At 40.2% G+C, this 24,037-nt stretch overlaps 1 protein-coding gene across 1 annotated transcript in view; it reads right to left on the minus strand.

Moving 5' to 3' along the window:
* Positions 1-222: 222 nt before the first annotated feature.
* Positions 223-24,037, minus strand: part of bicd1a (bicaudal D homolog 1a) — a 224,083-nt gene continuing 200,268 nt past the window's right edge. The window contains exons 4-7 of the mRNA XM_041216105.1: positions 20,674-21,111; positions 16,071-17,180; positions 8,205-8,356; positions 223-517 (exon numbers count right to left, since the gene is read on the minus strand). Of these exons, the coding sequence (XP_041072039.1) occupies positions 223-517; positions 8,205-8,356; positions 16,071-17,180; positions 20,674-21,111 (1,995 nt within the window). The remainder of the gene's footprint in view (positions 518-8,204; positions 8,357-16,070; positions 17,181-20,673; positions 21,112-24,037) is intronic.

The following is a 24,037-nucleotide window of genomic DNA, read 5'->3' on the forward strand; positions in this document are numbered from 1 at the left end:
TAAACTATTAACTATCCCACTAAAAAAAATACTAATGTAAAATGAAGACAGAAATTTATTGTGACCAAATTTAAAAAAAAAGGGACAATTATTCCTCCTTAAAGAGGAATGACAGCAGATTTATTTTTTGTTGGAGATATCAAACACTCTTTAGCACTGTCCTATCAGTGTCACTGTATGGTCCCATCCTATAAGCACCACTGTCAACCGCCTGACCGTTGCTCATTGCTCTGGGCCTTGACTAAGCAGTGTCAGAATGTCTATGGCAGCTGGAGTAGGCATGCTGCCTGCCACCGCTTCCACACTTACTTTAGGACTGCCAACTTTACTTTTCCCTGGCTTGCTTTTGCTGCGCCGAGACTGCTCGTGATCGAACTCCAGGTCCTCAAGCCGCTGCGTAAGGGCTAGTTTCTGCTGAATCGCCATACGCAGCAGGGAGTTCAGCGTCTTCTTCTCATCCTCGGCCGCTGCCAGCTGCCGCTGCATGTCATCCAGTTGTGTCACATATTCATCACACCTAAGGAAAGTGTTTGAGGATAGCAGGGAATCAGGCTCTAGCAAAACATCAACATTTTATTTTTTCCAAATGAACTATCCCAATCTGATTTTTTTTTTTTACAATAGTCCTTGAGGAGCCATAGCAACATTCATCAACGAAAACTCAGGAGTAACTCCAGAAGTAAGCATTATGAATAGCAAATACTTAACTCTTGATGCAGCCCAGGCTGGTAGCTATTTCTTCTTATCTGACTGTTAATTGTTGAAACATTCACATGTACAAGGCTCACTGAATACCACGACCTCAACTCATAGCAAAAGAGCAGAATGGTTGCGAGCCAGTGATGTGAACCAATCCTTTTAATACCCCTTTCCATCCCATGATGTCAGTAGGATTAGTCCTGTTAACATACCCACAGCATTAACATGCTGTTTGCTCTCCCCTTCCGCAACTGATAGTTTAAAAAAATATATTTTTGGGATGCATCTCCAGGTAAGTCTTTACCAGCCATAGTTCTCAACTGTCTGATACAAAACAGCCCTTCCTGCTCGTTTAATAGAACAGGATAAAGTCTTCAGGAAAATTTTATTACTTGTGACACTTTTACTAGGATGATGTCATGCACAAGTGACGTCATAATGCATTTTTAATGAGATTTATGTAATTGCTTCATGTGTCTGTAAACAAATGAAAGAAAAGCTTTGACCGAGACATTTTCATGAAGATAAAACTCCTTTTAATGACAATTTCTGAAAAAATATTATGATTGCTGCCCCTTTTATTTTCTATTTTCTCTCCTCCTCTCAGGAAGATGCTAACTAATGCTGGCACGTAGCCCTCCAGCATCCCACCACTCTGTGTTCAAGTCCAGACAGTGAATGTTGACTGGATATTTGAACACAGTGATCAGAGTCACACCTGATCATATTCTCCCAGGTCCACATGCATGTACGCTTTCCATCAGCATTTACTGGATAATGATTAGCAGTGTGAACCTTGGCTGATTTCCCCCCTCTTTAACCAGGCATACTGAAGCCAACCACAGGGCCCCTGCCTTTTATCTTACTCTATGCTGAGTCAGTTCATCTAAGTTGGAACACTACTAGTCCATACATGTTAATCAATCGCAGGAACTTCCACTAAACAGTTATTTGAACAGCAATGTGGCTGATCGTGCCTTGCATAAACAGTTATATAGCCCAACAAGCCACAAGGCAGGGAAAATCTTAGATTTAACTCCCTTGAGCTGGACTGCAAACTACAGTAATTTGATGAAGTTACTCACAATGCCTTGCTGACAGGTATTGATTAACTTATGATAAATAATGGGTAAACAAGAAAGGACAAAGTCAGGGTTACATGGGCTTCTTCTCAAAAGGACTGTACTAACTGGTGCTGCAAACGCACTGAGTGGAGGCCAGGTACTTTCCTGTTGGTAGGAGAGTAAATAAAAATCGAAGGATAAGGCACTCATGTTAACCAAAGGGATCTGTAATGATACAGAACATTGGCAGTACCTGGTTTGGCTGTTCTGCTAACTGAAAAATGATCAACATGTGAAAGTCAATGAGAAACCAGTGGGGAAAAAATGGAGAAAATGCTGTAGAAATATTTCAATAGCAGCAAATTTAGGATTACATGCACTGTTAACAATTGAACTTTCTCATCCATGACTTTTGTCTCCTTCAGACTCGATCATTCCAATGCTCTCCTGACCGGCACTCTATTCCCCACCTTCTGTCAACTTCACCTCATCCAAAACTCCTATGCTGTATCTCAAACATTAAACTACCCCATCCCACCACCTACCCCACCACCCACCTATGCCCCATCCTTTAGGTGATGTGCCTTCAGCTGCCTTAGCCCCAATCACTGAGATTCCCTGCCTAAACTTCTCCATCTCCGGCTCATCCTGAAAACATCCATGTATGAACAAGTTTTTGTACTTTCCTCTAATATCATCTTTGGCTCAGTGTCTATATCTGAATACATCACTGAAGCATCTTGAGATTTTTTTTATTACAGCTGTTATACATAAATATAATTGATCGTTCTTATTGTTATTGAATTTGGAAACTAATGTTTCTCAGCAATCATCTATGTGATTTCTGATTGCTATTTATTTAATAATGAAGCACTGATTTTCCAACATAATGCAGTTTGCTCCACTTAAATCTATCCTTTCTCTGCAAGAAAGAGACTAAGTGAGAAAAAGATTATCGATCAATGGATGAGCTTTCCCTTTCTCCTCCTGGGCTGTAAAGAAATGCTGGAGAGGCTCTCCAGATATGGAGATTAATGTAAAAAATGTTTATGTTAATAAATATAAAATAAAACAGTATATATGCAGGATATAATCATAAAGAGTCATTAGGTGTTGGATGAGTGAAGGAGGTAAATGATAGACTGGCCTCCCTTCTTCACCCCTGTAAATGTCAGCTCATGCAAAACTCTGTTGCCCATGCTTTATCCCACACAAGTTCTGCTCACATTTCACTCTGTCCTTCCTGAACTACAGTGGCAGCCAGATTTTCCAAGGCCTCCGATTTGACTTGTTCATCGTTGTGTTTAAAGCACCTCATAGCCTGGCTATCTCTGACTTCCTCTAGTGATACAGCCTCTTAACATTACAATGTCCCGCCCCCACTGATTCCACTCATTTGATTCTAGTTTCACATGAATTTAATGCTCAGGTGATATCCCATCAGCTGTTCTGGAACTTCCTAAAACCTTTCTGTCTCTCTCTCCCTCCTTCTCCTTCAATACTCTGCCTGAAATGAAACTCTTAGAAAAATCTTTTGATCATTTGCCCGAATATCACTTTATGTGGCTTAACAAACAAATTTTATTTGCTAACTCATGTGATGTGCCTTGGGATTTTTATTACATCAAAGGTGCTTTATTAATGCATGTTGTTATTGTTGTTTTCCTATAACTTGTCACAGTGCTTTTTCATATTAATTACACTCCCAATTTGGTGCTGTCCAGAAATTTTGAAATTGTACTTCCAATTCCTCAGTCCAACTCATTTGCAGAAATGGTGAACAGCACTGGTCTTAATACCGACTTCCCATTTTTTGCCAGACTCAGTAAATACCTCAAACGCCTAATCTCTATTTTCTGATTTGTAGCTAGCTTGATATCCATTCTGCTACTAGTCCCCTGACTCCACATGTTCTGAAATTAGTCAAGTCTGCTATGTGGTACCTTATTGAAGGCTTTTTAAAAATTCCAAATATATAACATCAACTGTGTTAGCCTTTCAGTTACTGCTTCAAAGAAGTCAATCCAGTTGGTCAAACATAGCCTTTCCTTCCGGAATTCATGCTGACTACTCTAATTTATTTCCAGTTTCTAAATGCTTTTCTACTACATTTTTCATTCAGGATTCCATTACCACTGACATTAATCTAAATGTCCATAGTTCCCTGGACTTGTTCCATCTCCCTTTTTAAATAGAGAAATCATATCAGCTGTTCACCTGTCCCCCGCACTATTCCCTTTTCTAATGAAAGGTGTCACTGCTAAATCTGCACTGCACTCACTACAAAGGCAAATATATCCTCCCTGTGGTGAGGTGCACAGAACTGAATGCAGTTGTGCAGACTGGTTCTAGCCAGACCTCTGTGCAGCTGTAACATAACTTCCAATTCTTCATACTATTGCCTTATTGAGATAAAGGCCAACTTTCTATTAGCCTTTTAAATTATTTTTTGTACCTGTACACTGGCTTAACTGACTTCTGAAGGTATTTCTGATGACATCTTCTGAAGGTATGGCTGGGAGGGCGGGGTTTGGTGGCTAGTAACATCCTAAAGTCCAAATAGAGTCGGATTATGGTGAGGATGCAATTCTGAAATGTGAGTGATCGTTTAGATGCTGGCACTGTTCCAATAACTCACCAAGATGGCTATTATCCATATATGAGCCTTACTTGCACTTCCAGCATGGATCAGTGGATAGCAATTCAGCACAAAAACAAAAGCTTATTTCTCACCCCCACCACTCCCCAACCCAACCCCATCCCTAAGGCAAAAGTCATCTCTTCCCCATCACTGCTGACATTACAGCAGGAACTAGAATTAGACTGGCATTTGCCCACTGCAGATTCTGACAAATTGCTTTTAGCTCAGTATAAGAAATGGATTATGAGTAATTTGGCATCTGCTTGTTTTTCATTCTCTCTGGAGAGATTTGGACATAACAGTACTGCTGAGATCAAGTATTCACCATTAGTAAAATCAAAGGTAAAAGATTTCAGCTTAGTAACACAGAGCATTTTAGTCCAACTTTATGAAAATTACACAGATATGAACAGATATGTAACAAGTAACATTTGTGTCATGCAAGAGCCGGAGCATTACTATCTCCAGCAAGAGAGAATCCAACCACTTTCCCTTGACATTCAATTGCATGACTATTACCGAGTCCTCACCATCAACATTCTGGGAGTCAGCAGAATTTAATTGGACCAGCTGTACATAAATACCGTGGATACAAGAGCAGGCCAGAGCCTGAGTATTCTGTGGCGAGTAACTCCCCAAAGCCTGTCCACCATCTACAAGTCACAAGTCAGGAATGTGATGGAATACTCTGAATTGCCTGGATTAGTACAGCTCCAACAACACTCAAGAAGCTTGACAGCATCTAGGGAACCCACTTGACTAGCACCCCAACAACCACCTTCAACATTCATACTCTCGAATAATGGCACACAGAGGCCTCAGTGTGTGCTATTAGCAAGATGCACAGCAGCAACTCGACAAGGCTTCTTCAACAGCACTTTTCAAATCCATGGCCTCTATCACCTGGAAGGGCAAGAGTAGGAGATGCAAAGAAATACCACCATCTGCAAATTGCCCTCCAAGCCACACATCATTCTGACTTGGAACAATATCAACATTCCTTCATAGTTACTGAGTCAAAATTGTGGAACTCCCTCCCAAACTGTGGGTGTACTGGCTCAAGAAGGCAATTCATCACCAACTCCTGAGGGGCCCTTTTTGTTAGAAAGTTCCATTATATTCAGTGCTCAATTATACCTTTCTCAGTGAACAAGAGATCTTAAAATTGTCCCAAATGATACCTTGCCCATACCAGCAGTCTTTTTGTTCTTGTATTTTCTGGCTTGACTCAAAGTTTAGGATGAAGTGTTTCTCGTCAAAAGCTGGTGGAAGGTGAAAGAGGCTGAAAGGTGGTTGAGAATGAATTTTTTTTTGATAAGTGCAGAGATCATTGTCAATGTGAAGGTGCAAAGGGAGGTGGGAGGTTTATTCCATTACAGGAGGAAAAAAGTGCAAGGGTAAAGTCCTTGAAAATCTTACCTCAAATAAAAGTTTACAGTGAGAACTTGAGCTGGGATTAAAATGAGGGGCAAGGATTCAATGGAGCGGTGTCCTGACGCAATCCGTTTACCCGCCCAGTCCCTCAGAAGCTCCGCCCACCAGCTGTCTTCCCTGAGAATGTGGGGAGAGTCAGTTTCACATATGAACGCAGGTAGGAAAGTCTCTTCTCATTGACTTTTTACCTGCCATTTATGGGCCACTGTCTTCATCGGCAAGTATTTGGCAAACCTTTTCATCAGTTCACAAACACATGATATGGAGTAAACTTCATGAATGAATCATTAGGTCCCACATGCACCGCATTGTTGTGAATAAAATGACAGTTGCTTGTGCCTGCCTTGTTTCTGCCTCTTGTGAACTATAAACATCAGCATGGACTAGTTGGGCTGAATGCCTGTGCCATATATTCTATGTAATTTATTTTGGAAAAGAAAGGTTTGCTAAACAACCCTTTTATGAAGACTGTGCCCCTTTAACTTTCTACCTGTTCCAGGGGAAAGGTACTTTGTTAGCTGTTTCACAAAGCTTAACTAACTGTCTTGCTACTGCAAACAGAAAATATTAATTTTTCGAGACTAATCTTTTTGAACAGCAGCAGTTTTTTTTTTTACATACATACAGTTGCATGCATGCACACAATGATAGTATTAGTATAAGTAGACACAGTAGCAGCATGCATTACAGCCTATCTTTGCATTTTCTTGCCCTCTCTGTTAGGCATCATGCAGGTTTCTTTGGCCAAGCAAATGGGCAGGTTCTGCACCCAGTGTCTCTTTGCAAACACTGCTCCTGAGCCACTCACTGGGAAACACAGTAAAGTGGTGTTAGCAGTCCCACCTTCCAATATTTTCACCTCTTTCCCTGTGGTCAAACACCTAGCTTCTGCTTGACACCTGGCCCACTTCATGAAACTGAGACTGGAAACACCATGTGGTCAAAAAGGGAAGAAATTCATGACCATACATATAGTGATGCATGTCACAGCGCCATGGTGTTGCTGGAGACAACATTTTCATTTTTTCACCTGGGTTTTAGGGAAGTCTCTGAATGGATTCCTTTTCTATCTAAAAACTAAACTTTTGCCTTTCTGCCCTTCCCTAAAAGCAATGATTGGCCTACATTTCCATTAGTGCTTTATCCAAGGCTCTTTCTGTTTGAGTCTTGAAAGCAAGCTATTTGATTATAGGGATGGCATCGCATCCTCTCCCACATCCACACATGAGCTTCCAGCTGAGGGTTTCTGGATGGCAATCAGTAGTGGGAAATCTGTAAAATTTCCCCTCCCGATTCCAAGCACACAGGACTAATTGTAAAAACCAGATGAGGTCAGACCACTACTACTATCACCTCCACCCCCCCTTCCCCAATAATTCTACCTAGCTCAGAACTGTTGGGGATTGAACCCAGACTTTCCTTTTCTGTGTGGGGCTCAGTTTATTCAATAACTAAAGGTGAACCAGAGGTTCCTTTTGAATGCAAGTGTTTATTCATGCTGAGGATCTGAAATGGAACAGACCTAGACCAATGGTATGGGTCGTTCCAGAGCTGTCAATACTGAGCAACTTCCGGCTGAGATATTTGCTGAGAGTCAGGTGCATATCCGAGGCATTATTGTACATTATAACCGGAACATGGTTAAATGTAGCAAGCTGCATCTATCACATGGGCTCAGAAAGTGGCCTGCTATTTCTTAGTGTGCTGCTAATGGGATCAACTGAATAAAGAAAATAAATTCCTGCCTATGCAGGATTCCTATTAAGAGGTTTTTACTGTAACATAATTTTATTCTACCATTACATACACTTAGCTTTCCAAAACATGAAATGAAACAAAGGCACTCAAAATGTCATATTACAACAGATAGGCCAGAGAAGCTCAGTAGATGAGAGTGCAAAGCATTATAATAGCCTGTAATGTCGGGAAGTATAATTCTTAATTTCGTCACTACTGATCATTGAATTAGCCGATCAGGAAGTATATCAGGCAGATATGAAGTTAATCCGGCAGCCAATAAAATACAATGGCATTTATACAGTGGAGTGGAGTGGAAAATCACCAGGATAATAGACTAAGAAGAACATTATCCTAAATCCAAGGCCAGAATTGTAATGTCCTGGTCAAGACTGGCATGGAGATAGAAGTTTGAATACAACCAAGCCTCCCCATAACATTTTTGTTCTGTGTTTAAATATTCAATGAAATTGATGCAACAAACCTCCTGCATAAACTGGGAGTCCAATGGTCCAACAACAGCAGGTACTGGACTTCCTTCAGTGTAAATGTTGGAACCCTGCCTCCTCCAAAAAAAACCATTACTAAAATTATAAGTTTCATCTGTCAAGAAACTCGAGTGTTCGCACCTGGTGGCAAACATGGCACGTAAGGACGAGAAGGTCGCCGCATCCTCCTTCAGGGCCTTGAGTTCGTTTCGCAGTTTCATCATTGTCTCGGTCACCATGGTTTTCTCATTTTCATACTTACTCTTCAGATTTGCCAGGGCAATTTCTGCTGTCTGTAGGGATTAGCAACAGAAAAAGGTTAGAAAGAAAGCCACCAACACAGCAAAATCCTATAGACAACACTGGAATTCGTTCTAATAATTGAGCATATGAAAGAAATTTTAGCAAGTTCATGGCTAGCAATAATCTCCACATCCAATTTTCTCTTAAAACAGCTTCTGGTCATGCATTGCTGCTGGGTCTCCTCCCAACATGATAATGGTATGGGTCGTTCCAGAGCTGTCAATACTGAGCAACTTCCGGCTGAGATATTTGCTGAGAGTCAGGTGCATATCCGAGGCATTATTGTACATTATAACCGGAACATGGTTAAATGTAGCAAGCTGCATCTATCACATGGGCTCAGAAAGTGGCCTGCTATTTCTTAGGGTGAATTGACTCTGCTGACACTGAAAACTTGGCCGGTTTGAATTACTGATATGCTGTGTGGCAACATAATCTCAATATGACCAAGAATCAATATCCAACCAGCACTGTGAATCATAATTTAAATATAATTTGGATTCTCATCACTTTCAACTAAAGACGGACAATATGCGGGAAGTATCAATAATGAAGCTTCGCTCCAATATTCTAGTTAGTTCCACAGGAGGGTTTGATAATTAGCAAAATGCTGTAATGCTGTCATTGATGAAACATTGCTTATTGGATCTTGAGTTACGATGAAAGGTCACAGACGTGAAATGTTAACTCAGTTTCTCTCTCCACAGATCTTGCCAGACCTGCTGAATATTTCCAGCATTTTCTGTTATTGTTTCTGATTTCTAGCATTCATGGTATTTCGCTTTTGATTACTCATTGGTATTTTTCGCCAGCTTAGAGATGATTTCCAAATTAGTCAGGACCTATATACATACCTCCCACAAAGTCTCACTCACAACTCTTAATCAAATGAGCAATAATTCCTCAGGACAGAGCTTTTGGACAGTCTCAGCACAAGTGATGGTAGAAAACTACAATGCATAGCTACTGGTGGCAAGTCACAGAAAGCAATAGGTCTGATATATCACAAGTCTCGACTTTTTGGAACAGTTGGTTCGCTCATCAATTTTATACACTTTTCACTTGAAGCTATTGATTTCTTAACACCAAATCCATCTACTTGACCCAGAAGGAAAGAATGCTAACTGGGATTAGGGAGTTGGTTCCTAATTCTTTAAAAGATAAGATAAAAAGTTAAAGTTGCCATCATTGGAAAAAGAAAGAATGCAGTGGAATTACATTTAAAAATAAATAATAAAGACAGTTATTTAAAAATCAATAGCAAACATTAGTTATGTAATTGTCGCCATGCCCTGTGAGTAATTGCCTGTTGATTCTCCAAGCAAACACTGGGCTGCAATTGTCAAATTGCCAACTAGTATCTGCAGCATGATGTAACTTTTCAAAGCAATGTTTTCTTATGAACACTGCAGCATGACACGCAAACTCTTTAGGTGTTGGTTTGAACTGGATCTCAGCTGAGTGTATATTCAGACCTAGAGATAAAAGGGGGAATTTTAATTTTCCTGGCTAGAAGTATGGGCCACCCACCTGGGACTCTCCATGGGAGGAACAGCTGATATTGACACTTGGGCCACATTGACATTCTGCATTTATCTGCAATACCACTTTTGCTTTCTCTATCAAATGTAGCAGTGCAGTTTCAGTAAAACACAAACTTTTACAATATTATAATATATTACATTTCCTACCAATTCTCATAAGAGTGCCTATATCTCATCCTCTCATTTTTCCAAGTCCTGATTAAAAACACTATTACTAAAGTCACGACTAAAGAGAAGTGGCTCTATTTAGTACAGAAAACCATCCCATTCTGAAAAGTAGTGAGAGACCAACATTCCAATAGCAGAAAGAGTGAACACTGTTCCAGCTGTGGCCAGAAAGCAATCGGCTAGTCTTCTCAAGGTTGACAAAGTAAACGGGCTCATAAATTGCAGAAATTTACACTGTTACAATGCTTCTTACCCATACCTTATTGTAAAATTTACCACAGCGTAAGAATACATGGCTCTGTCAGCTGTTTCTCTACTTCCAAATGTATTATATGCCCATATTAATGTGAATGAAACATGCAGCCAAAACAAATGCTGTCTTATATACAAGTGCCTGATATCCACTGGTTGAGGAAGGTTTTCATCCAAACCAGTTCCAGCCAATAGCCCTTTGCAGATCTAGGTTGTGTAAGGATTTAAAGCATCTTGGATATCTGGGAGAACCTGTACTGCATTCTTCTTCTGATCCTGCATGTCCTTCTCCAGTACCAGCAGGTAAAAGAAGAGGAGAAACTCGATACCATCAAGCCATTTAGGCAGGGGTCAATTTACAGTTTGCTCAGCTAATACCCAAAGATGGTGCAGTTTGATGTGAATAGGTTTAGCAATGAAACCCAAGGAAATCAGATTAGAAAGAAATCCCTAGATGTATATGCAGCTATTTGAAGCAACTACCAAGTAAACTGCTTTTTAAGGAACAGAAACCAAGGTAGTTATACAGGCTAACTATCCAGAAACTATCAGCGGTGTGCTAAAAGAGGCACTTTGTTATGATAATTCTTATTTGGAAACAATGAGGAACCTAGTGTCACTCTTATTGGTCCATCAAAAAGGTCCCTCTTGTATGGAAACTATTCAAGAGCTGAGACTGAATCATGGGGCATAATTTCATTAACATTATTTTTGAGACCTTACAATTCTATTGCATGTTATTACTGATGGACAAGACATCAGTGAAACCCAAGGTGATGCAGTGGTATGAGGCCTCAGCACTTAATAACAGGTTGCTTGAACTCGATATGCACCAATACTACAAACATCATCACCCTTATGTCCCCTTGTTCCAGACTGCCGTAAGTGGAAGAGTCCTTTCCTATATAACCTTACTTCACTATTTTAAACATCAGTCAAATCAACCCGAGCCTTTTTCTCTCTATGAATTTATTTTATAGTTTTATATTACATAATTTTTAACAGCACTGAAACTGGCTATGTGGCCAAATAGATCCATGGCTTCATTCTTCACCACAAATACCTTCTTAAACCCATCTCCCCTGCCTCCTCCCATCTCACCTCCAACAACAAGTGTAAGGAGTTCATGCACTTCCTTGTCACAAAGGTTGAGACCATCCGTTCAGCTACTTCTGCCACTTCCTCACTTCCTCTTACCCGCTGGCTCAAATTTCCCCTCTCCCCTAGACCTGAACTCACATCTTCTTCTAGTTCCACTTATTTATCACCAATGTCCTCTCCAAGTTCATCATTGCCATGACACCGACCTCCTGCTTCCTTGACCCTATTCCCACTGAACCTCTGAGCCCCCAACTTCCCTTCCTGTCCCTATGTTGGCTGACATTGTTAACAGTTCTCTTGCTCTCCCCTTCAAATCTGTCATCTTCACCTCCCTCCTCAAAAGCTCACCCTTGGTCTCTCTTTGCAAACTATTGCCACATCTAACCTCCATTTCTTCTCCAAGGTCTTGCTGCCTCGCAAATCCATGCCCATCATTCCCACAATTCCATGTTTGAATCTCTCCAAATTAGGTTTCTGCCCTGGCCACAGTCCTGAAACAGCCCTCAGCAAAGTCAACTATGTGACTGAGACCCTGGTAAACCATTCCTTCTTGTCCATTCTGCTGCTTTCAATATGGTTGACCATACCATCCTTTCCTAAAATCTCTCCTCTGTCATCCAGCTGGGAGGATTACCATTGCCTGGATCCATTCTTATCGATCCACCAGTAATGGCTTCTCTACCCAGTCTACACCACTAAGGATTAATCATTCGCCCCCTCTTTCTCATTTACATGCTGTCCCTCAGCAATACCATCCAAAAATAAAACAATGTCAGCTTCTACATGAAGACCAACAACATCTAGCTTTACTTCACCACCTCCTCTCTCAAACCTTCCACTGTTTTTGATTTATCACACTGCTTGTCCGACATCCAGTACTAGATGAGCAGAATTTCCTCTAGCTAAATATTGGGAAGATGTCTTCAATCTTCGCCACAATCTCCATTTCCTAGCTACTGAATCCATTGATCATCCTAGCAACTGCCTGAGGCTAAGCCAGACTACTTGCAACCTCAGTGTCAGATTTGACACTGAGATGAGCTCCTGACCACATATCGGCTTCATCAACAAGACCACCTATTTTCAGCTCTAATATTGTCTGTCATTTGCTGCTGAAATCCTCACTGTGCCTTTTTTTTTTTACCTCTAGACTACTGCAATGGTCTCAAGGCTGGCCTCCCATCTTCCACCCTAGATAACACGGGCTCATTTAAAACTCTGCTGCCCATGCCCTAACTCGCACTAAGTCATCGATTACCATTGTGCTCGCTGACTGACATTGGCTTCTGGCCCAGAGCCTTAATTTTAAAATTCTCATCTTGTGTTCAAATCCTTCTATGACCTCACCCCTCCCTTTTTCTGTAATCTCCTCCAGCCCTAAAAGCCTTTTAGATTTCTGCATCCGTCCAATTCTGGCCTCTTGTGTATCCCTAATTTTAATTGCTTCACCATTGACGGCCTTTCCTACAGCTGCTTAGGCCCTAAGCTCGTTCATTACTTCCCTAAACCTCTTCATTCTCATTCCTCCTTCAGCACACATCTTATAACCTACCTCCTTTTCCATACTTTTGTTCATCTGACTTATATCTCCTTATGTGGCTCAGTGTTAATTTTTTTGTTTGATAATGCTTCCTTGAAGCATTTGAATGTTTTTAAAAGTGCTGCATAAATGAAAGCTACATGAGCCTCCACCCATTCTTTCTCATCCACCCCCATCAATATATCCTTGTATGGTTTCTGCTGGAAACAGCTCCTCTCAACAGCCCTATCAAACCCTTTTATAACCTTAATGACCCTTCAGCTTACTCTTTAGTCTCTTATTTTCCAGAGAAAAAAAGAGATCTAGCCTGCTCAATCTTTTCTGACAAGTATACCCAGTTCATTTTTTGCAACTTCTGCAGTGCCTCTATATCCTTTACATAACTTAGAGGCCAAAAATGTTTACAGTACTCCACATAAGGTCTAGCCAAGGTTTTATACAAGTTTAACATAACCTCTCTGGTTTTGAATCCCAGAAATGAACTCCAGTGCTTTATTTACTTTTTTAAAAAATGGCCTTATTAACCTGCATCCCTATGTTTAGTGATCTGTCTATCTATACTTCAGGATTCCATATTCCTCTACCTCATTTAGAGGTTATATTCTGAAGGCGTGTGTGGCCTTCTTATTCTTCCTACCAAGTCCAAGTAATTTATGTAAATGGTGAACAGTGGCCTCAGCACCAATCATTGTGTTACATCTTTTGCCAGTCTAAGTAACTATATTTAACCCCTATCTACTCTGTTTTCTGTACTGTAGTCAGCTTGCTATCCATTCCATTACATGTCCCACGATCCCACCTGTTCTGACCTTGGTCATGAATCTACAAAGCAGAATGTTATCCAAGGATTTTTCAGAATTTTAATAGCACCCTCTTGTGGCTATTTGTGTATGTATATACATAAGCAAACTGGAATAAACTCGGTTAGTTGGGTTCTTGAACTCTATGTGCATGCACCAGTCTCTTTTAGTCCTGAAAGATACCATAGTCTGGCAATGAGGTGGGATTGTGGATTCCCTAGTCAAACAAATTTGGGTTGGAGAAGCTTCTAGCAAACTAGCATAGAAACTGAGTATTTTTTTTGCTGGGAAATAGGCCAAAAAGTCCGGTCTTAGAGAAAAGACTGTTGGTACATGTGAGTGGACTGAATGTGAGTGGAAGATGGCTGCATCAACAGGTTTTATTAAGCGAGAGGGAGATTACAGCCATGACTGAGATCACGTTTTACCTCCAGAGGTTCACAAAGGAGGAAGTTGGGAAGAATCAAATGAGTCTGATGTGTTGGATAATTGAGATACGAGTAGATTGCCAATAGTTACTCCAATATAAGCTGTGCCCGAAACCAGTTCAGATCTGAGTCAGAGACAGACAGACATGTCTGATGAAGTGGAAAATTCAACTCAAGGTTAAGGGCAGAATCAGTCTTTGTTGGAGAAAACCTCTCCTCAGACTCGGGCCAAGATAGGGTAAGGTCTTTCCCCAGGTTTTGGAAGTTTGGGTCAAGAAAGACGGCATCCTCTTAAAATTGAAATTATTTATAGTTGGATGGAATAATTAGATCCCTGAAACAAGTCACTGGGGGACACCACATATTTCTGGATGCCTGTCTTTTTATTCCAATTTTCTTTCTCCTACCTCCCAAAATAATTTCTTAATAATGACATAATCTTATCTCCAATTCCATAAACCACAAATTTAGCTAGCAGCCTCTTGTGTAGATCCTTCTGAAATGCCTGGTAAAATCCATGCATGATATCCATTGACAAGCCTCCATTCATCAGCTTTGTGACTCTATCAAAGAACATTGCTGGTTTAGTTAAATGTGATCTGCCTTTCACAAAACCATATAACAAGGACCGGTGTTGGATCCCTTGCTGTTTGTGGTATATATAAATGATTAAGACTTGAATATAGGAGGGTTGATCAGTAAGTTTGCGGATGATGAAAATTGGTGGGGTGGTAAATAGTGAGGAGGATAGCCTTAGATTATGGGAGGATATAGACAGTCTGGTCAGATGGGCTGATCGGTGGCAAATGGAATTTAATCCGGATAAGTGTGAGGTGATGCACTTGGGCAGGACAAACAAGGCACGGGAATACACGATGAATGGTAGGACCCTGGGAAGTACCATGGTGTGCATGTCCACTGGTCCCTTAAGGTAGCAGGACAGGTAGATAAGGTGGTTACGAAGACATATGGGATACTTGCCTTTATTAGCTGGGGCATAGAATATAAGAGCAGGGAGGTTATGCTGGAATTGTATAAAATGCTGGTTAGACCACAGCTAGAGTATTGTGTGCAGTTCTGGAATCCGCATTATAGGAAGGATGTGATTGCACTAGAGACAGTGCAGAGGAGATTTACCAGGATGTTACCTGGGCTGGAGAGTTTTAGTTATGAGGAGAGATTGGATAGACTGGGGTTATTTTCCTTGGAGCAGAGGAGATTGAGGGGGTACATGACTGAGGTGTATAAAATTATGAAGGACATAGATAGGGTAGACAGGAAGGAACTTTTCCCTTTGGTGGAGGGATCAATAACCAGGGGGCATAGATTTAAGGTAAGGGGCAGGAGATTTAGAGGGAAAATGTGGAAGAATTTTTTCACCCAGAGGGTGGTGGGAATCTGGAACTCTGCCTGAAAGGGTGATAGAGGCAGAAACCCTCACAATGTTTAAGAAGTATTTGGATGTGTACTTGCGCTGCCATGGCATACAAGACTATGCACCTAGTGCTGGAAAATGGGATTAGAATAGGTAGGTACTTATTTGACTGGTGCAGACTTGATGGGCTGAAGGACCTTTTTCTGTGCTGTAGGCATCTATGGCTTTATGACCATGACTCTGTATTGACTTTCTCTCTCAGTTTATATGTTGTCCAACCTTTAGACTCCAGCAATTTTCTCAGTACTGTTGATGTTAAACTCACTGGTATGCAGTTATTTAGTTTGTTCAGCATCCTTTCTAGAACTTACATCACTTTTCCATTGGCTATAACCAGGGTTCACAAGTGAGCCAGAAAACTGCACATGAGTACAAAGCAGCCAAAGCCTGTGTAAGGCAAGTTCAGGACTTGCCAGCTTTGCATGCATGATCCTACCTGCTTATTGGCCTTCAGAACTGTCCGTAAAGTTGCTATCTGCTCACGTTTTGTACTTAGCAGTGATTTCAGTTTCAGGATTTCTTCCATCAGAACTTCTTTGTCCTTATCGATCATTGGTGCCAACTCCCGTGCAGCTGCCCGTTGTCGTGACAACTGCAGAGATCGATCTACTGCCTTCTGCAGATGTTTTATCTGATCCCTTATGATGGCATTCAGGTTGTAGATATTCATGGGCTCCTTTCTGATGTCGTTATTGTCAGAGACAGGGGAAGAGGGAGGGGCAGTTATTATAGAAGAGACAGTAGTGCTGACCATTTTTGTTGGGCTCTGTTGTGCATTTTCTTTACTGGCCTCCATTTTGTCTTTTGAGGAATGGTCTGGTGAGCTTCTTGAGTCAACTGGTGAGGCCATGCCTCGTCGGGCAAGTCGCGGAGACAAAATTCCCCTTGGATCATCTGGTCCTTTCAGGCTTCCACTGCGGGTGACCCTGCTTTGCCTGTAATAGTCCAGCATGACCCTGTTAGGGGTTTCATTATTACACAAGCAAACATGGTGATAGAGCTGTGCAAGTTCCTCACTAAAAGTTACTAGTTCATCCTGGGCTGTGTTGAGAGTATTATGACCCTCATTTGCCATGTCTGTCAATGTCTTAATTTCCGTTTCAAAATGTGTTATTTTTTCATTATATTCTTTGTTCATTTTCTCCAGACAGCTCACTTGCTCATCCAGCTCTTGCACGTGGCTTTCATACTTTGTTTTTTCCTCTGTGTATGTCTCCACACATTTGTTGTATTTTTCTTTCAAGCATTTGAGTTCAGCCTTGAGATCGATTACCTCAGTGATTGCTACTTTATACTTGCATTCAAGAATTTCTAGTCCATTTATGTCCACCTCATAATCATGGGTTTCTTCCCCAGACTCCCGCCCTTTCTCATTTTCCAAGTTTGTTTTTAACTCCTTGTTGACCTGAAGCCTCCTCATTGCATTGACATGCTCTGTTAGACTGTGAACTCGCTCATGTTGCTCAGTAAGCGCACCCTTGGTATGTTCCAGTTGTGTCTGTGATTCCTGAAGATTGACCAAGAGAATGGCTTTTTCTCGCTCTACCTGCAGAATAGGTTAAATAATAAATTGCGGACGTTACTTTATGGTCAGCACTTTCACACACAAACACATATATAATCTCTTATATGAAAAGCCCCAATACTATAGTTAAGATATTAATAATCTGACATCAGAAGGTACCTTGATCTATTTCCAATATTTCTTAGACTTTCAAACTTCCACTGATGAATGAGCACCTTTACTCAATGACCTATACTCATACTTTCTCTTGTTCATATCTCTTTCCATAATCTTACATCCCTGACATATCCGTCCTTTTCCTCAGTGCCATATATTACATATATTACAGGCAATAGACCGGAGTGTATTTTAGCTTTATTTGTAAAATAAGTCACCTAAATGTAACCAAATTTTCTACCATAGGCACCTCTTTGCTGTTTGTACCTCGTGCTGGAGTGCACTGTGCACCTTTTTAGCTTGGAGAATGCATCTAATGGTTATTTTCTAAATATTTATTTTGGGCAAAGCAATCTGAAGTATCTAACAACCCTAAATATCATGAAGAGATTTTTATTAAACCTCTTATTTTTAATATTCAGAGCCAGTGATCAGAGCAGCTGATGTAGAAACCTTCCAATGGGGCACTGAGAGTTTCTATCGCAGTGACATCATAGCTGGGAATAGAAGTTTTGTGGACAGAACACTCCACTGATTTTGGAACAGAATTTCATGGTATCACATCTGCTATGGAGCTGGGAATATTCCACCACCCAGAAACACAGTGAAGTATCTCTAATAAAATTAAACAAGGCCTTTAGTTTCAATGAACTGCCATGGATGTTAGGAAAGCTGCGAAACAATCAAATTCTCTTGCTATCTCTGGCTGGAGAATGAGAAACCTGAACTTGGAGCACTGAGGGTTTGGGATAAAATACCAATCATGGGAATAACCAGCTTCTTTCAGTGGGCACGATGACAATATAACAATGACAACATTAGTGTTGTAGAGAAATGATCAATAGTAAGGCCCACCTGAAACTACACACAGGAAACAAACCAGGAGGCCGCACAAATAGTACATCCCTTTACTTCCACAATATTTATTACTTCAATCATGTTACTCAGTCTTGGTTTCCTGTAGCACCAGTATAAGGGAGGATTTGGTGCTTCTGGTTATGATTACTGGTAACCAGATTACTATTCATCAGAATCATTATTCCTTATTTATCATCAATTGAATTTAGAAGAATTGAACAAAGTGAGTTGCACATTGATACCTTTTGCTTATTGACAAAGGGTCTTTCAAAAACCTCTCAAGGTGCAGCAATTAGTTTTGTTTGATTGTGAAATCCTTCAGTCGTGTAGCAAGATAACTTAAACTCATTGAATCAGCATGTCAGTAAAGATTACTTTGCAGGAGAAGAGTGTGTAATCCAGTGAAATGAGGGCGCTGGATTATCCAAATACTGTTTTAGTACTTGCACTTCTACTTGGACCAAAACCAACATTGATGAAGAGGCAACTCAAGAACTACTGTATTGGCAGCTTTACCCATATACAAGCAACTTTCGTCTTCTGTTTAAAGCAATGTTTCAGACTAGTCATTTTTTGTTGTTTGACTGGGATTTTTATGGAGGGGAAGGGGTGGGAAACTGCAAATCTCATATCTTATATTTTGCAGTAACAAATCCAATCTGTGATGCACACTTCAGCCATGATCCAGACTCCTTCCTGGCTGCTGAAAATTGTTTGTTCTCCAGGAATGCAGTTGTGGTAGAGGTCAGCGAGGTTAAACAAAGAAAGAGGTTAATTGTTACATCTTCATTCCAAATTTGGAATTTATTTAATATGTATCTTCCACTGGCAGAAGGGTCAGTAACCAGAGGATATGGATTTAATATATTTAGCAAAAGAACCAGGGGTGATGTGAGGAGAAATATTTTTTTTACCAGTTATGATCAGGAAAGCACTGCTTGAAAGAGTGGTGCAAGCAGATTGAATAATAACTTTCAAAAGGGAATTGGATACTGACTTGAAAAGGAAAACTTTGCATGGCTATAGGGATAGCACAGGGCAGTGGGATAGTTCTTTCAAAGAGTCGTCACAGGCACAATGAGCTAAATGACCTTCTTTTATGCTGTATGATCTTATGATGCTACATACAAGCAATGTGAGGCATTCCAATGGCCAGAATATGAAGTCATATATTCATTCTCAAATTTAAACAGATCCAATTAGAGTTTATTGTACAAATACAAGCATTGCATAGTAAGTTTACTTTGTGAGTATTTAAAATCTAAATTCATCAACCTCAAGCTCATTGATAAATTTCATGGAGAGTCTTAGCAAACAGAGAAACAACAACAACTGGCAGAAGGTTCTATTTATTTCAACAACAGCTTATATTTATATAGTGCCTTTAACATAATGAAATGCCCTAATGTACTTCAGTTACATTATAAAACAAAATATAACACTGAGCCACATGATGAGATATTAGGTAAAATGACCAAAAGCTTGGTCAAAAAGATAGGTTTTAAGGAGTGTTTTAAAGTAGGAAAGTGAGGTAGAGATCGGAGAGATATAGGGAGGGAATTCAAGAGTTTTGAGCCGAGGTAACTGAAGGCACAGCCACCAGTTGTGCAACAATTATGATTGGGAAAGAGACCAGGATTAGAGGAGTGAAGGTATGTCAGAGGGTTGTGTAGCTGGAGGAGATTACAGAGACAGGGAGAGCTGACCATGGTGGAATTTGAAAACAAGCATGAGAATTTTAAAATCAATACATTGCTTGAACCTTCATGTTTTAAACCCAAAAGCTGCAATGTTTACAGAGAATCTGGAATTGAATTAATACAAATGATTCCAACACTTAAAGTAATCTACTAAATTTCTCCCAGTCCTGACAAATCACAAAGGAAGATGTTTGTTCACCTAATGGTACCTCTTTGTCATCCCTTGCTTTACTGGAAACAAATGCATCAGAGCAGGTGCACTGTATTTACCTCCACCTATTGTAACACTAAAACAAAAACAGAATTACCTGGAAAAACTCAGCAGGTCTGGCAGCATCGGCGGAGAAGAAAAGAGTTGACGTTTCGAGTCCTCATGACCCTTCGTTATTGTAACACTAAGATGTTTATTCATGGCATCAGGAACAGACAATGATGGGGCTGTGAACTGACCACCTTGTTCATAGCATTATAGAGCTTCATGGTGTCACATCAGGGGGTCCAACACAAAATGCCTGTCCCTACTCATTTCTATAAGCAATGGATCAAAGGCAAAGCCCACCAACAACAGAGTAAGGTCAAATTATGGCTCGACGTGCACTTCTACAGGTTCTCAGGTTAGTCTTAGATTTTTTACTATAGCACAGATCTGACTGATATAAGACTCAAAAGTGTTGGCATGTAACTAAAAGACCAACTAAAATTGCTCTTTTGGAGCAATAGTAGAGAACTAAAATCAATGAAACAGCAAAGATAAAAAGATAAGGGTTGGGGGGGGTGGTGAATGAGAATGGAATTCATACCTGTATAAGCTGTTGCTTAAGTTTTTGCATTTCTGAAATGTTGAGCTCACTGAACAGATCAGAGACAAGAGCTGGGCTGTCAGTTTTTCTGGTACTTGATGTTCGGTAATCGCCATTGAGTTTTACCAAAGAGCCATGGATGTGTCCGTTCACTTTGTCATCGTTATTCGGCTCATTGCCATCCTCTGAGAATTTTAGCCCATCAACTGCGATGTTTATGTGGTTGTTATACATGCTGTCACTCATGTTGATGTACTGCGAGAGCTCCTTGCGCAAGTTGTTCTTCTGTTCACGCTCATTCTTTAAGGTTTCCAGGGCTTCCTCCAACTGGTGTTCAGCAATCTCCTTTAACCGGATAGCATCTTCCAGCTGGCTGTTGAGTAGCACGGTCTCCTCTTCCAGGCGCTTAATCTCATGTTTGAGGCCTTCATATTCTACCTGATTAGACAGCACACAAATAAAATTTAGCCCTTTGCGAATATAACCTCATTTTGCCATTAATTCATATTGTTCTTTGTGAGCACTTTAATCTTTAAATGCTTACAGGCACTCAGATATTCACAGGATGCTGTTTAAACTGTTGAGGTTTACACAACACACAAGGCATCATGCCTACATGTAACAGATACCACCAGACAGGCAGAAACTAAGCTGGTTATCAAAACAGGGTCAGCAGCTTAACTGTCAGAAGGTTGATGAGCTTATCAGCCATAAGATCAGATGTTAAGCTGGTCCTGGTTCACCAGGGGCAGATACACAGTTCAGTTCCCAGAGCTTTGAGCGTTCCACGCAAGTGTGCATGAAGTTTAAAAGTTTTGTTGGGAGCAGTGGTGGTGATGCTGGAGCCAATGACATTGGTGGAAGATCCCTCCATTGTTCTGTCTCAACAACTGTGATGTGTAAGCTTTTGCATTGTTTTTCAGGAGCCTAGAGTACTTTCTACCAGTAGTTCAGTTGTTTACTAGCACCTGACTAAGTTTGCTAACACAGAGTATCTGCACTAGGCCGACTGTGATGAATATTTGTAACAGTGGTGGGAGCCAGTAAATTATACCACTGATGTTACAATGGAATTTTTAAAAGCCAACATATCTATAAGCTTTCCCTTTCTGGAATTATTATAGCGATTCAGATAGAGTCTGACTAATGATTTATCCATTATAATCTCTTTTGTTTCATACTCTTGCCTTCCACCAATGTAACTCAGCATTTGTTTTTTTTTTCCAAAAAAAAGATTTGCAATGAGTTTATGGTTTTGTAGATTTATCATGAAGAATCTTTTGATTCCTTTCTGAACTGTTGCATAATCTGCACACTTGGCAAACTTGCCTCCCACAATCAAGACATGAATACAAATATCTATAGACTATATCCTAAGACTAACTCCTGGGGACGGGTCATCCCAAAATTTCCAGCCTGAAAAGTTCCTGTTCACAACTCACCCTGTTTGACATTTTAAAACGAATTATCCACCCAGTGGCCTACTTTGCCTCCTGTTCCACAACTCCTTACCTTTAGCTTTACTCACTGCTGAGGAACCTTTGGAAAAGCTTTCTAAGCTTTCAAATGTACACTGACTGCAACTTCCCTGTCTTATCACATGAATAATAGCTTCAAACCCCTTGCACAGCAGACTAATTAAAGTAGACCTCTCTTTTCTTTCCATGCTAAAAATTGTTTTGCAAACTTTGTTATCCACTTGATCTCTCAAAATTGTTCCATTGAGATTGCCTACCACAGATGTTAAACTTACTGGGTATGTCGTTTCTAGGCCCTTTGTAACATAATATACGGTCCTGTAGGGGACTTTCTAGTCCTTAGGAATAGCTTTTGCATTTAATGAACTTAATATAATGTCAGATAACCCTTTACTAATTGCAGTCCCCTTCACCTTTACAATTGAGGATAAAAGCTCTCTAAAGGCAGTATTTTTGTTATTTTTAAAGAGGACCTGTTTTTCCTATAACCATATCCATTTCTGTTTTGAAACTGGAAAGATAGGCCAGACCTGACAGCATGTGAAAGGAGAAAAGACTATTTTTGGTAGAGAGCTTTCTTTTCAGAGTTTTTCTACCCAAAACAACAACTTGTCTTCTCTCTTTTCAGGTACTGACAGTGCAATTTCAGCATTTTGTGGTTTTATTTCAGCAGGTGGCAAAGTGAATGGGTGTCTTCAGGATAGAAGAAGAGAAAACTATAGTTGGAAGGAGAAATTATAATTTTCATTATAATTATAGTTATATTTTAATGCATTAGTTTTGGTGAATTAATTATAATTTAATGCATTAGTTTTGGTGAATTATTTCCATCATTCTTGAGTAAATACATTCCAAAAATGATTTATTTTCCACAATGTGGGACATTCACTTATCCAGCGGTCAATTTCTTTTAAAAACATTAGCCTGCTCTCATCCAGATTTTATTTTGTTTAATTCTTTGGGAAAATAAAATGGAATTATGAATTGGCATATATACTGAACATCATGGGGTTGCAAGACTGGGAACCAAATTGTGTGCAATGCCAAGCCTCTGCCAGAGGGGCACCGACCCTCCCATCGCATTATACTTGACAAACTCACCAGCAGATACCTCTTAAATAAAGTTAACTCATCTGAAATAGTCATGCAGAACACAAAAAAATACAGCCTGCTACATGGTCACAGGAAATGATCATTTTCAAAAACCTGATAAGCTGCTGCTTCTATGCACATGAACATAATCAGCCAGTAAATAAAAATATTCATTCATTAATTTAAAACAAAACATAACTCGAGAAATGATTGCATGAATAACATTCAAGAATTATGAAATTTTCTTTTACCCCCAGTAGAAACATCAGTTACCTTTACTTCGCAGTACACAAAAAACAACTAAAGCAGATGATTAGCAGTCTAATTGACAGTTTAGGGTTACCTCAGGGGAGTCCTGCTGCAGTGAGGAGCTGCAGCATTCTCAACATTTTCCAACATCTGCTCTGCACTTACGTGGACCCGACTCTCTTTCACTTCTTAAGAGAAAGCTTGTTATTTTTCCAAGAGTGAGAAAAATGGGAGTAAACCTGAATATATTAACCTGTAGAGTACAGAATTTCTGTTCTTTTTAAATAAATAAATTTGCTTTGAAAGTACTTTTTCAAAATTGAAGTAGAGCAGTTCGTAGTGGAACAATCATTAATATCAGCAGTTGATGTAAAATAGCAGCAACCTCTTAACAGTGAAGGAGTACATTTTCAGTTGAAGGTTTCTCTCCCTATTCACTGTCAAAGGGGGCAAAAGAGAAGGAATGTTGGGAAAAAGGGGGAGGAAGGGACTGTCACATCCAAGGTAGTAGGAATATTGCCGGGAGGAGATGGAGTCACAGACCA

This window comes from Carcharodon carcharias, chromosome 21 (genome assembly GCF_017639515.1).
Source record: "Carcharodon carcharias isolate sCarCar2 chromosome 21, sCarCar2.pri, whole genome shotgun sequence".
Lineage (NCBI taxonomy): Eukaryota > Metazoa > Chordata > Chondrichthyes > Lamniformes > Lamnidae > Carcharodon > Carcharodon carcharias.